The sequence below is a fragment of the Misgurnus anguillicaudatus genome, chromosome 3 (assembly GCF_027580225.2).
Source record: "Misgurnus anguillicaudatus chromosome 3, ASM2758022v2, whole genome shotgun sequence".
Taxonomy (NCBI): Eukaryota; Metazoa; Chordata; class Actinopteri; order Cypriniformes; family Cobitidae; genus Misgurnus; species Misgurnus anguillicaudatus.
Window position 1 is genome coordinate 5,145,834 of NC_073339.2, and position 12,786 is coordinate 5,158,619.

A 12,786-nucleotide genomic window follows, 5' to 3' on the forward strand; every position below is an offset into this window, starting at 1 on the left:
AATTTAATCGCATATAAAACTATACAATAAAAAGTCAACTTCTTTCTGTGTATGGGCAACTCTAAATGTCAACCTTATCCTGAAAAGTAAAGTTTTTACCCAAAAATGTTCAAATACTGAAATCTCAGATATCAATATTTGGTGGTTTAAATACCCATGCAAAGTCTCTGATAAAGTTTTCAAAACAGTTTTTTATAGGTAGATGGAAATTTCAGAATTGTTACATCTATACCAGAGAAATGTCACATGCATAATGTTTTCTTCCTCATGAATGCGCATACAAAATTAAAATAAATATTAAATGTTTCTTAAAGAGACATCCTTTTTTTCCATTTGTTGGATATTATTGCACTGAAAGAATTATTCATTCAATTTACTCAAATTTTTTAAGGTAAGTGGTTGCAATCAATTTATTTAAGCTACATTTAAACAAAAAAAGAAAAAAAATTTTTTAAATGTGGCTTAAATAAATTGATTGCAACCACTTACCTTAAAAAAAATCATTCAATGTGCTTCTATCTGGTGCATTTTAATTTCTACAAATTATGTTGTCTCCCAAAACTGATATTTTTTATGTCTGGACTATAGGGGTTTAGAAAATAAAAACATATTGAATATGTAATAAATGCATTCTCTGTGAATTTATATTTCAAGTTTTGATTGCAAATGTCACATCTATAACACATATACTGTATTTAAAAAAATAAAATAACTAATTATATATAAAATATGTTCTTTACTGTCTAAAATATCATTCTAAAAATATTAAAACACATTTAATGATCAATGTCGTGTTATTTCACCTACTTTCTGATGACCTCATAACCATCCGGCGCTACAGCGCCACCTATGTGACGTCTTTGGCCGTTCGACCAATCAGCGTTCAAGCCGTGCGACACTTCCTCGGGGCCGCGCGCAACCAAGCGGGAGCTGATCGCGCGGGTCGGAAGTCCGATTCCGATAGAGCAAAAAGAAATCAAAATAAAACATTATTAAATAAACACTGTCAAAAGTTTTCGAAAATGGATCATTACACAAAATAATAACGTGCGGATTGATAAAGCAGCGTTAGGACTGATATATGAGCGCACATAAGGCGGATTCAGAGTGGCGCTGAGGCAGTTAGCTAATGTTGCTAACTCACGAGACCAACTCACTTTGACTTTCAACTATAACAGAAACATATATCTGAACTATAAACTCCACAGTCCGAGTGATTTTTAAGCAAAGAAGTGTGCGGGGTGTTGGTAGACGTTGTTTTAGTGTGTTACAGGGAGGATTTGGTCTTGGTTTTGGACGCTCGTGTTGTTGAGGCCTGCTGCATGAGCAGACAGTTTAACAGGTTAAATAAACTAGCTCGACTTACACAGGTTAACGAATAAGACAACACCGATACAGAAGTGGAAGATGTCGGCCCAGGCACAGATGAGAGCCATGCTGGACCAGCTGATGGGCACTAGCAGAGATGGTGAGTTTTTTATTTCATTCAACTCAAAGCGAAAGTAAACTTCTGTTGGATTCAGTCAGTTGTGATTTGTTATAAGTGTCCAACATTTCTATTATGTGACATGACATGATGAAATAAAATGACTCTTGTAACGCATGAATCTTATGATTTGATGGGAATCATGATTAAATCTGAATTCTCTGACTCATTTTAATCCTAATTCACCTCATTTGACTGATATGTCATATATTTAATGAATCAGTTAATGTGACGTCATGATGTTCATAATCTGACCTACATATTTTCTGTGGTTGTGTTTTCAGGAGACTCAATGCGTCAGAGAATAAAATTTACAGATGAACGTGTTTGTAAGAGTCATCTGTTGGAGTCCTGTCCCCATGATATACTTTCTGGAACTGTAAGTGTCCTGTTAAGCACTTTTTTACTTATAATATGTAGGGCTGGACAATATGGCAGAAATTACTATCGCCAATATACTTCTCAATTTCGGTCGATACAGTATAAATCCGATAGTGTTAAAAAAACCTTGGGAAAAATTGTAAAGAATGCCCACAAATTACAAACTTCTGAACAAATGAATTTGCCAAGTCTATGAAGCCTCCAATTAAAACTATATAGTAATTTAAAAATGGTTTAAATAAATTGATGTTCATCTTTAATTAAAATTTTGCCTTCAGACAAAACTAAATGTAAACTCGCTGTCAAATAAACATAAAGGGGCGTGCACACCAAGGCATTTACGGCGTATGTTTTTAATTGTTTCCTATGGAAGTGACACGCTTTTCAAAAATGGCAGCCCTGGTGGGTTTTGTCCGCGCTAAGCGCCAGCACTCGGCTTTTTCATCAATGTCACTTCTCAGTCACTCATCTATCCAATCACAGTAGAGGGGGGGTGGGAAAAATATCACAGCAAACAACTGACGCATCGTTCAACAACTGTTGCCGTCTGCCTGGCATTTTCAGCTGCATTTAAACCAAAGACTAAAAACATATGGACCATTACCCATCATTTTACGTCGCGTTTATTTAGAAAATTATTTCACAGAATCCGAGCCGAAGAACAGACATTTAATCTGGAAAGTCAAGTTATTTATCTATATAGTCTAAATTAACCGAACAATCCAACTAACGTGAAGTTCGCATACTCGTCATTCCACATCACTGAATCCATTGAATTACATAAATACAGAAGCAGCATATGGCGGACTCTTGCGGCTGTAGGCGGTAATGATGTCTCTTGCCTCATAAATGTCAAAATTAATTCATACTGACTTACAAGGCGCACCTGACTATAAAACGCAGCACCAGCCAAGTTATGAAAAAACTCGGCTTATAGACCGAAAAATACGGTATTAGATACTAACATACTACATTATATACATATTATTCTCATAACAAGACGAGTGTCATAGCTGCATACATGCCTTTATCTTTTGCACGTTTCTCATCAATCCATTTTCCTTGCCATCCTAAAGAGCGTGCCTCATGGATGCTTAGCTACGAAAGACGCCACGGGAGCGCGCTTTGAAGGAATTAGCGCCTTGACCTGCATTTAACACTCGTTTTTAGATTTGACATGTGAACGGCCACAGGACACTGTAATGTATATCGAAATATCCCATATGTGTTTAGAAACCATATCACTGTTATTGAAAAATATTCTGTGAAATATATTGATATTTAATTATTGCCCAGCCCTATTAATACGTTTACTCTAAAGCTGGGGCCTGGGCCCCCCTTAAAGATCCAATATGCTCTGAGCTCAAATAGATACATAGAATGTCCATTAATAATTTTATTTATAGTCTTTCTCCTAGGGTTTTTTTTCATCCCCTGGAGAGTTTGCTACCTTTGGCTTAACTTACTACTTTACTGTATATGTTACATTTTTACTATGCTCGTTTTACTATGCTCGTTTTTCTATGCTTTTTATACATCTATTAATGTAAAGCTGCTTTAAAACAATTAACTATTGTGAACAGCGCTATATAAATAAAATGGAATTTAATTGAATAAAAAAAAATCTCATGTAAAATGTTAATTTCAATTTTGCTTGCTTCATCTCAATGTGCTTGTCAACATAACGGTAAAATAAAAAGGAAAGGTTGATGTAAAGGGTTTAGGGGGGCTCAGATTGTCGTGCATGTATGTGGGGGGCTCCAAGGATGCACCGATACAATATTTCTGTACCGATACTGATATTCGATTACTTAGAATGACGTCTACAGATACCGATAATTTAGCTTTTTAGTCCTTTTTTAAAGAATTATGTTGTGAAATCCTTAAAAAAATGGAGAGCATACAAACAACAACTCTGTTGTTATTGTCACCCAACTCAAAATGATCTGCCGCTACTGATTATAAGCCGATATTTCAGTGCAACCCTAGTATACTTTTATCTTTGGTTATGACAGCATCTGTTTTGATAATACCTGCTCTTTATTTAATATAATGTTTATAATTTTGGCAATTTAGTCATGTGTCACCTGCAAGTTTTCAATGCTCTTTTAATGTGTTTGTGCATGCAGCGCATGGATTTGGGGGAGTGTGTAAAAATTCATGATCTCGCTCTGAGGGCGGACTATGAGATTGCATCTAAACAGCAGGAGTATTTCTTTGAACTGGATGTGAGTATGGACCCTTCAAACAAACTTGCCATATATTTATAATCCATGTATTAATATCCAAGCCGTTTCTTTCATATTTCATTATGTCAGAGTTTTAGTCTGAAACGGTGTGCACAACATATCTGTGTTTTAAAGTGTGGTCCGAAATGCAATAATTGTGGCGTCTCCTCAGGCTACGGAGCACTTGCAGTCCTTCATCGCAGACTGTGACCGGAGAACAGAACTGGCCAAGAAGCGACTGGCAGAGACGCAAGAGGAGATCAGCGCAGAGGTCGCCGCTAAGGTAAATTTGCTTTTCCTCGTATATGTTAATGAGCTTCGTTTGGATTGGCTAATTGACTCCTGCGTCCATATACAGGCGGAGCGCGTGCACGAGCTGAACGAGGAGATCGGGAAGCTGCTGGCGCGTGCGGAGCAGCTGGGCAGCGAGGGGAACGTTGATGAGGCTCAACAGGTGCTGGAGAAGGTGGAGAAGACTCGCACTCTGAAGAAAGAGGCAGAGGTGGGTTCAAAGGTCACAGAGGGTCATGGTTTCTTTTGAAGCTGTGGAAGCTTCAAGTACACTCCAGATCCTTATAGAGATTGACCGAATGTTTGTGTGTAGGACATCTATCGCAACTCCATGCCTGCCTCTAGCTTCCAGCAGCAGAAGCTGCGAGTCTGCGAGGTCTGCTCCGCCTACCTCGGTCTCCACGACAACGACCGCCGCTTGGCCGACCACTTCGGGGGAAAGTTACATTTAGGTTTCATCGAAATTCGTGAAAAACTCGAGAAGCTGAGGGTAAGATGATAGCATGCAGAATTGAGTCGGCACAATCTCACTTAGGTTTTCACGGACAAACTGTTGTGCTTTCCAGAAAGCTGTAGCAGAGAAACAGGAGCGCATGCGGACGAGGAGACGGGAGGAGAGGGACAAGGAGGACGAACGAACCAGAGAATGGGAGATGGAGAAAGAGAGGGAACGAGAGCGTGAACGCGAGAGAGAAAGAGAGAGAGAGCGTGAGAGGGAGAGAGACCGAGAACGAGAGAGAGACCGCAGGAGGTTGGTAACATCTCATTATTACTCCATAATATTGTTTATATCAGTGGAAATGAATCAGTCTTCCCAAATCCATCAGCACTTGTGTTACACCCTCATCCTTAACTCTTTCCCCACCAGTGTTTTTTTTTTTGAGTTGCCAGCCGGTGGCAGCATTTTTTTATGATTTTAACAAACATTTAATGCCTTCCAAAAATAATTCTTTTTTAACCCTCAAATGCTCCTCGTTTTCTGTTTACACTACTGGCCCTTAATTGTAATAAAAATATACATTTTCAATAATACAAATAATATATCTTTTTTTTGGTGTTAGGTGTTGAATTCAGCCATTTACAGTTTAGGAATTAAATAATTTCGACCAGCAGATGTCCATAGAGACCCATTCGTTTCACTGGATATGGGCAACTGCTCACATCACTACTTTAGTGATACATTTTGTGAATTTATGTTTATATAAACATTAGAAGCGACATAAAAAAAAATATTATTTCAAATAGTAATTTTTTGTAGTTTTTGATGCATTTTGAAAGCTCGCTTTCTGTAATCACGTCACTGCTAAAGCAAGCTCCTGATTGGTTAACGTGGCGCGTTTTTCCGCTAAAGTTCCGCCAGTATTTTCAACTCACGCGTTTGCCACGGCAATGCTCAATTTGTGCCATTTGTGCGAATGAGACGGGATCTCCGCACTAAACGCCTCATTCGCACCGTGAGACCTCCAGACGCGCGTCAACGCGTCTTAACATTGACTTAACATTGAAATCACTCGCGCTTGACGCCTCTACCGTGGCTGGTGTAAACGCAGCAGAGTGATTTTAAATAATACAGAGTGTTTTTACTGTTTTTGGATCAGTGGATGCTTCAATGTTTTATAGGTTGTGTAAGAGCCCCTTCTAGTGGATAATAGCTGAAATAATAATAGATGAAAATCATCCTAATATTTACAATAATCCTTATTTTTATGTAATCTCCAAAATCATCAGAAGTATAATGTAAATTTCAATTATAATGCCTGTCATCACATGACTTTCTTATCGTTCTCTATATTAAATTTTATCACTTATTTTGGTGAGCTCCATCTTCTTCGCATCTGATGACATTAAAAATGTATATATGCTGTCTATCTCTTTTCCAGGGATGGAGGAAGCTCATCCTCTCATCGCTCTCGGCGACACCGTGAAGATGGCGAGAGGAGAGAGGACCGAGAGAGAGAGAGGAAACACGGCCACAAAGATCGCCATCGTTCTCGCTCTCACTCGCACAGGAGCAAGAGGAAGAGGTACCAAAACATCTCGCTTACATTTGCTCTGAAGGAACTTCTTACATAAGTCACCTTTTACTCTAGCTTGGTAAAATTATTGTGACTCTCCCTCCAGGTCTTCACACACGAGGGATGGCGAGCACTCTCAGTCTCAGGAGAGATTGAGGGAGAGCGACGCAGAAGAGAGATGGAGAGATAACGGACAGAGGGACGTGGAGAAAGAGAGATCCCCCTTCGCACCAGACCTGAGCCGAATGAGAGAGCGAGAAAGATCGGTCTCACTGGAGAGAGATCAGCGCTCCAGCTCAGAGGAGAGGGAGTCAGGAGAGATCTAGAAGCGAAAACTGAGAGAAATGAAAGAGAGATACTTTTACATACCGTAGCTTCTGTTCCCTCTTCCGTCTATAAACACAAAAGCTGATTTGTCAATAACCGGATTTGAGTGCAGTCTGGTTATTTATACATCAGTAAAGCCGAGCGGCGACGGAGACAAAGCCAGTCACAATGTACCGAACGTTTGCGAGCGAGACCGCCTCCGATATAAACACCACAGTTACACGTTGTGCGATCTAGTTGATCCAATTTAGTCAGCAAACCAAAAGAATAGCTGATGAAATTTTTGTGTGTGTGTGAACAGGATGAAGGAATTGCTTGCTTGAATAACAAAACCAACACTGAAGATGTCTTGCGTCATTTTAACCTGGCTCATCTTTTTTTTTGCTTTTTAAAATGATTTGATGTGGATATTATTTTTCATAGGCATTTTCCCTTGTTTATTTTGATATGGATTTAAACTCAGCCCGAGTTTAAAAGTGATTTTTTTTCCCCATATAAACCAAACCACTTATTTCTCTCAGAACTACACACATTTTTAGCTTGGCTTACGAGCAGACTTGTCTTTCATGGTACAGTTTAGTATGCAACTTTTTTCTTCTTTTTATCACTCTTTCATTTTGCGGTGTTAAGAGGCTGTCTTGGAACTTCATCTTGCCATGCAATTGTGCTATGAAACAATAAATTTGTTGCTTTGATTGTTTATGTGAAGTGTTTCAAGCCTTTCTTTAAAAGTTAATTTGTGTACATATTCATGTAAAATAATAGGCTTGCCTGTTTCTACAAGGCAGTGAAAGAACAATGCTAAAGCTTTAAGTAACATGATACAGAAAGGTAAAAGCTAGAGAAATTAGTAACATGGGTGGTTCATCATCATGATGTCATCAGGTCTCCAAAAGCCGTTTGTTGTATGCAAAGATTATTTAAAAATAATTATATTTTGTTTCGCAAGCAGTTTGTTTTTTATTGTGCACATGTTACTTTTGAAATGACTTGTAACAGCTCGGTGGTCTGTCCCTATCAGAAAATATTAAAATATTTTTCATCAATAAACACTTGGGTATATTTAAAATGTACTTTAGTTACATAGGGGCAGTTTCCCGGGCAGGGATTAGATTAGTCCTAGACTAAAATAAATGTAAGAGCTGTCTAAACTGAAAACAACTTGCACTGACATATCTTACAATACATCACTGCCCTATGTTTTGCCTCAAAATGCACACAAGTAATGTTTTTAGTAAGGGATGTTTGTTAAAACTAGTTATATTTCCTAATTAATCCAAGGCCTAGTCCTGGTTTAAGATAATGCCTGTTTGGGGAACCACCCCTTAATGTTTTAGAGATAAATTGGACAATGAAGGTCAGAAAAAGTTAGTAGGAAATTCTAAAGATGTCTTTTTACATCTGTGACTTGACTAATTTCCGTCAAAAATTACAAAAAATAGCCAAATAAATTTAAAAACTAAACTAAATTCTCTTAAAGATAAGTAGAGCTGTCAAAAAGTAGCTAAATTAAGCAACAAAAGTTGCTTCATCACTATCCCTGCGTGAGATTAAAATACCGCGAGAGGGCAGCAGAAAGTGATGTCGCCGGCTATTGACGTCACGTGTGCGAGCTTTGAAAAGAGGCGCGAGGAAGAAGCCGCTCGTGAAACAGGAAGTTCAGGAACAAATGAGAAGTTAATAAAAACAGTGAATGAATTAAATGAAGAATAATTTAAACTGAAGCAGTATGGCGCTCCTGACACCATACAGTAAAGTCCCTGAGCTAAACACCGCTACTATTCTCGTGAGTATTGTTATTATATCAGTAAAAATAACGAGTTGGTGTTCATCATAATGATATTATAATATGTCGATTATATTTTTACTTTAACAGCTAGTTGAAAATGAAGAACAGCTGCAGTCCAAACTCGCTAATATCATAGTGCAGTATGAGAAAGAGTTCAACGTTAATGTGTAAGTGTTATGTTTGTGTTGTGTGTCTGTCTGTCTATATATTGTTATTTATCTATTTCTTAGTCTATCTGTTAGTGTCTTAAGTTTCTTACTGTTTCATCTTACTGTCTCTGTATGTCTGGTGATGTATATTCTCTATCTATGTCTGTGTCTCTCTCTGTCTATCTATTTATGTCTGTCAGTTTACTTTTTCTGTCTATATGTTTGTTTGTTTGTCCGTCTGTCTGTCTGTCTGTCTGTCTGTCTGTGTGTCTATATTATCTTTGTCCGTCTATATGTTTGATTATCTATTTGTTTGTCTGTCTATTTACCTCTGTCTGTCTGTCTATTTATGTGTCGTACTGTCTCTTTATCTGTCTGTCTATCTATTTATCTGTCTGTCTATCTATTTATCTGTCTGTCTATATGTTTGTTTGTTTGTTTATCTATTTGTCTGTCTGCCTGTCTCTATCTATTTATTTATCTGTCTATCTACCTTTTTCTGTCTGTCTGTCTGTCTGTCTATCTTTATCTGTTGTCTGTCTGTCTATCTTTATCTGTTGTCTGTCTATATGTTTGTTTATTTGTCTGTCTGTCTGTCTGTCTCTACCTATCTATCTATTTATCTGTCTGTCTGTCTGTCTGTCTGTCTACCTCTGTCTGTCTGTATGTTTGTTTGTTTGTCTGTCTGTCTGTCTATATGTTTTTATCTATTTGTCTGTCTGTCTGTACCCATCTATTTATCTGTCTGTCTGTCTGTCCGTTTGTTTGTTTGTTTGTTTGTCTGTCTATTATCTCTATCTTTCTGTCTGTCTATATGTTTTTATCTCTTTGTCTATCTCTCTGCCTATCTATCTATTTATCTGTCTGTCTACCTTTGTCCGTCTGTCTGTCTGTCTATCTTTATCTGTCTGTCTATATGTTTTTTATCTATTTGTCTGTCTGTCTCTCTGCCTATCTATCTGTCTACCTTTGTCTGTCTGTCTGTCTATTTATCTGTCTGTCTGCGTATCTTGATCTGTCTATTTATCTGTCTGTCTGTCTATATGTTTATCTATTTGTCTGTCTGTCTCTCTGCCTATCTACGTATCTGTCTCTCTACCTTTGTCTCTCTGTCTGTCTATTTATGTGTCTGTCTGTCTGTCTGTCTGTCTTTCTATCTTAATCTATTCAGTGTTTCCCACAGGATTTTGAGGAGACTGTGGTGGTGATGACGTCACCCGCTAATTAGCATATATGTGATGTCATCATGTCGTGTTTGCGTTTGATCTAGTGTTGGCACCTGAAATATGTTTCACTTCTACTCTTTGATCTGTATCTGTATTTGGTCTGTATTATATATCAAATTATATTTTAAGCCGAATTAAGCTGTTTTAAATAGTGAAATAAAAATGTAAATGGGAATCATGAAAATTCTATTTGTGGGGGCCAGTGTTGATTCTGTTGTGGGCCACCACAAATTAATCAATGTATGGGAAACACTGCTATTTATCTGTCTGTCTATATGTTTGTTTGTTTATCTATTTGTCTGTCTCTCTGCCTGCCTGCCTGCTTGCCTGCCTATCTATCTATCTATCTATCTATGTATGTCTTTATCTATCTTTTTATTTATCTGTCTGTCTGTCTATATATCTGTCTGTCTGTCTGTCTGTCTATCTTTATCTCTTTATCTGTCTGTCTGTCCGTCTGCCTGCCTGTCTGTCTTTGTCTGTCTGTCTATTTATGTGTCTGTCTGTCTGTCAAAATTCACAGCATATGTAAATGTGTGTTTTTCAGACGGTTGGCCAGGAAACTTCCTCTGCCCGTTGAGAACAAGGAGTCTCGGCCACGTATTGATTTAATAGTCTTTATAGTGAATCTGCTGTCAGAGCGCAGGTACAACACTCATTTACACACACATCACGCTTTCACTTTAAGTGTGGATTCATTTTAACCTCTTTCTTTCTTTCTTACTTTCTTTCTCTCTCTCTTTCTCCAGTCTTCAGTCTGTGGAGAGCTCTCTCAGTCATCTCCATTCCGACTGTTTCCTGGGCAAGTTGTGTTTCCTGGTAACTGACGGTGGGTCCTTTTTTTACACGAAAAGATACATAATAGTGTCTGCAAAGCAAATATTGCACGTTTTCATTGAGCATGCATTATCATCTTACATAAAATTACCATGGTATGAAAAGTTGCAGTGTTCATTCTCCAACAATTTTGCCCGTGGAAAGGCACAAGTAGGTTTTTTTCTCAAGCTGCTTTTTGTGCGTCTTCAGCTCGCTGTGGCTCTCACACGCAGGAGCGGCTGGTCAGTGTCAGAAAACTGGCTGCTTCACATCACTGTCCTGTTCTCTTTGCTGAACACAAGGTAAATACACACACGACAATGCAAACAATGATATAGGAGGATATTACAAGATCGAGCACGGTTACGCCTTGCTGTTTAAAGAACCAATTATCAATCGATAAAGACTGATGATTCTCAAGAGGAGGGGCTCTGTGAAGGGTCACCTCAGGTGCGTCACAACACAGTAGTCAAAACCACCTTGAAAAATGTGTCTTTAGTGCAATTTGAGCTTCAGAAACAAAACCTGTATCATAACCCTGTATACAGGTTATGTCAGGCTTAATTGTTGAGCAGAAAATGATGTTTAAGTGATTTTAGTTTCTTCATTCAAGTAAATAGGATTTTAAGCTTGCATGCATGACTGAAATAACTGCCCAACTTGACAACCTAGTGGCTTGACTTTTCACTGTAAACACACACATTTCACTTTAATTACTGCATCAGATAAACTCCACATGTGTATGTGCCACAGAAAGTAAGCCGTCTTTCTCATACACAGACAGCAGATGGCGTCCACGCAGCGTCCATGCGGCTTCTCAGCATTTTAAAAGTGTCTGCGGGAATGTCACCCATCCCAACTACAGCCCTCTATCTCTCAACACTGACCCGCTGCTCTGCCACATCTGAGCTGGAAGAGGACTGATACCAGATCAGTTTATTATAGAAACTCTGTTACGGCTGTTCATGTCATTTCTTACAGATATCCTCATGACTTTGCAGATATGGACAGTGTTTGTGTCTGCGCTTTATAATGGCTAGGTTATTTTTAGGCAATGTTGGGTAAATATTGGACACAACACACCACTGGGTTAAAATTGACCCAATGCTGGGATGTTTTAACACAAATCCTGAGTTATTATAACCCATGGGTGCATAACAACAACCCGAGATTGAGGCATTTTTTAACCCAGCGGTGTGTCCTGTCCAATATTTATCCATTATGGGTTAAAAATAACCCAGATATTTTTAGAATGTGTGATTTGTCAATGTGTGTTTATATTCACATCACTTGAGTCCTCCAGGGGGAGCCATTGGAGAACTAATGTAAAGCTTTGGACGTACTTGATTTCTATAAATGTTTTTGTAAATAAAATGGTGTTTTTCTGTTATGCATTCAGTTTTATTTTTTATTGCTCTTACGATTGGTTAAATACGTTTAGTTTGATCTATGAGATCATACTAAGTTTATAGTATGAGTGAGACTTGATATGACCTGTAAAGTTTATACAGAGGGTTCCCACGGGTCATAGATTTTTTGGAATATCATGGCTTTTTAAAGGTCATTTCCAGACATTGAAAGTCAGGGAATTTAATATTTTTTCAAGTCATTGAATATCAAGGATTTTTGTTTGTTGCTTTAAATTTTATTTTCCAATAATTGAAATGTAATCTGCTGGTTAAATTGTGACGTAAGGCAGTGGTTCTCAAACTTTTTCAGCGTGTGCCCCCCCTTTTGTATGCCGCATTCCTTTGCGGCCCCCCAAAGAAAATTTATGACAAGAAACTGTTTTAAAACTCAACTTTTGATTAAACAAAACATATTAAATGATATTAAGTAGTGCTGTTGGTTAGTAGTCTTATTTTTTTAGGTTTAATTGCAAAGAATTCATGATAAATTCATTTACTTTATAAAATGTCATAAAACTGGGGCCCCCCTGGCACCATCTCGCGGCCCCCCTGGGGGCCCCGTCCCCCAGTTTGAGAACCACTGACGTAAGGAATACCATTTCCGAGTCCAAGCCTCCGCTGACTACAATTTAAACAGCTTTTTATTGGCACTGCTTATTGGTTTTATGC

At 38.1% G+C, this 12,786-nt stretch overlaps 2 protein-coding genes across 2 annotated transcripts; both read left to right on the forward strand.

Moving 5' to 3' along the window:
* Window positions 1-880: 880 nt before the first annotated feature.
* Window positions 881-7,430, forward strand: LOC129443923 (putative RNA-binding protein Luc7-like 1). Its single transcript, XM_055204190.2, has 9 exons — window positions 881-1,468; window positions 1,771-1,865; window positions 3,997-4,095; window positions 4,268-4,378; window positions 4,454-4,597; window positions 4,700-4,876; window positions 4,953-5,137; window positions 6,267-6,410; window positions 6,508-7,430. The coding sequence occupies exons 1-9, from the start codon at window positions 1,408-1,410 to the stop codon at window positions 6,725-6,727; spliced, it is 1,236 nt and encodes a 411-aa protein (XP_055060165.1). The 5' UTR covers window positions 881-1,407; the 3' UTR covers window positions 6,728-7,430.
* An 887-nt stretch (window positions 7,431-8,317) lies between these two features.
* Window positions 8,318-12,098, forward strand: pane1 (proliferation associated nuclear element). Its single transcript, XM_055204192.2, has 6 exons — window positions 8,318-8,514; window positions 8,605-8,684; window positions 10,440-10,538; window positions 10,642-10,721; window positions 10,919-11,010; window positions 11,489-12,098. The coding sequence occupies exons 1-6, from the start codon at window positions 8,458-8,460 to the stop codon at window positions 11,630-11,632; spliced, it is 552 nt and encodes a 183-aa protein (XP_055060167.2). The 5' UTR covers window positions 8,318-8,457; the 3' UTR covers window positions 11,633-12,098.
* Window positions 12,099-12,786: the final 688 nt, after the last annotated feature.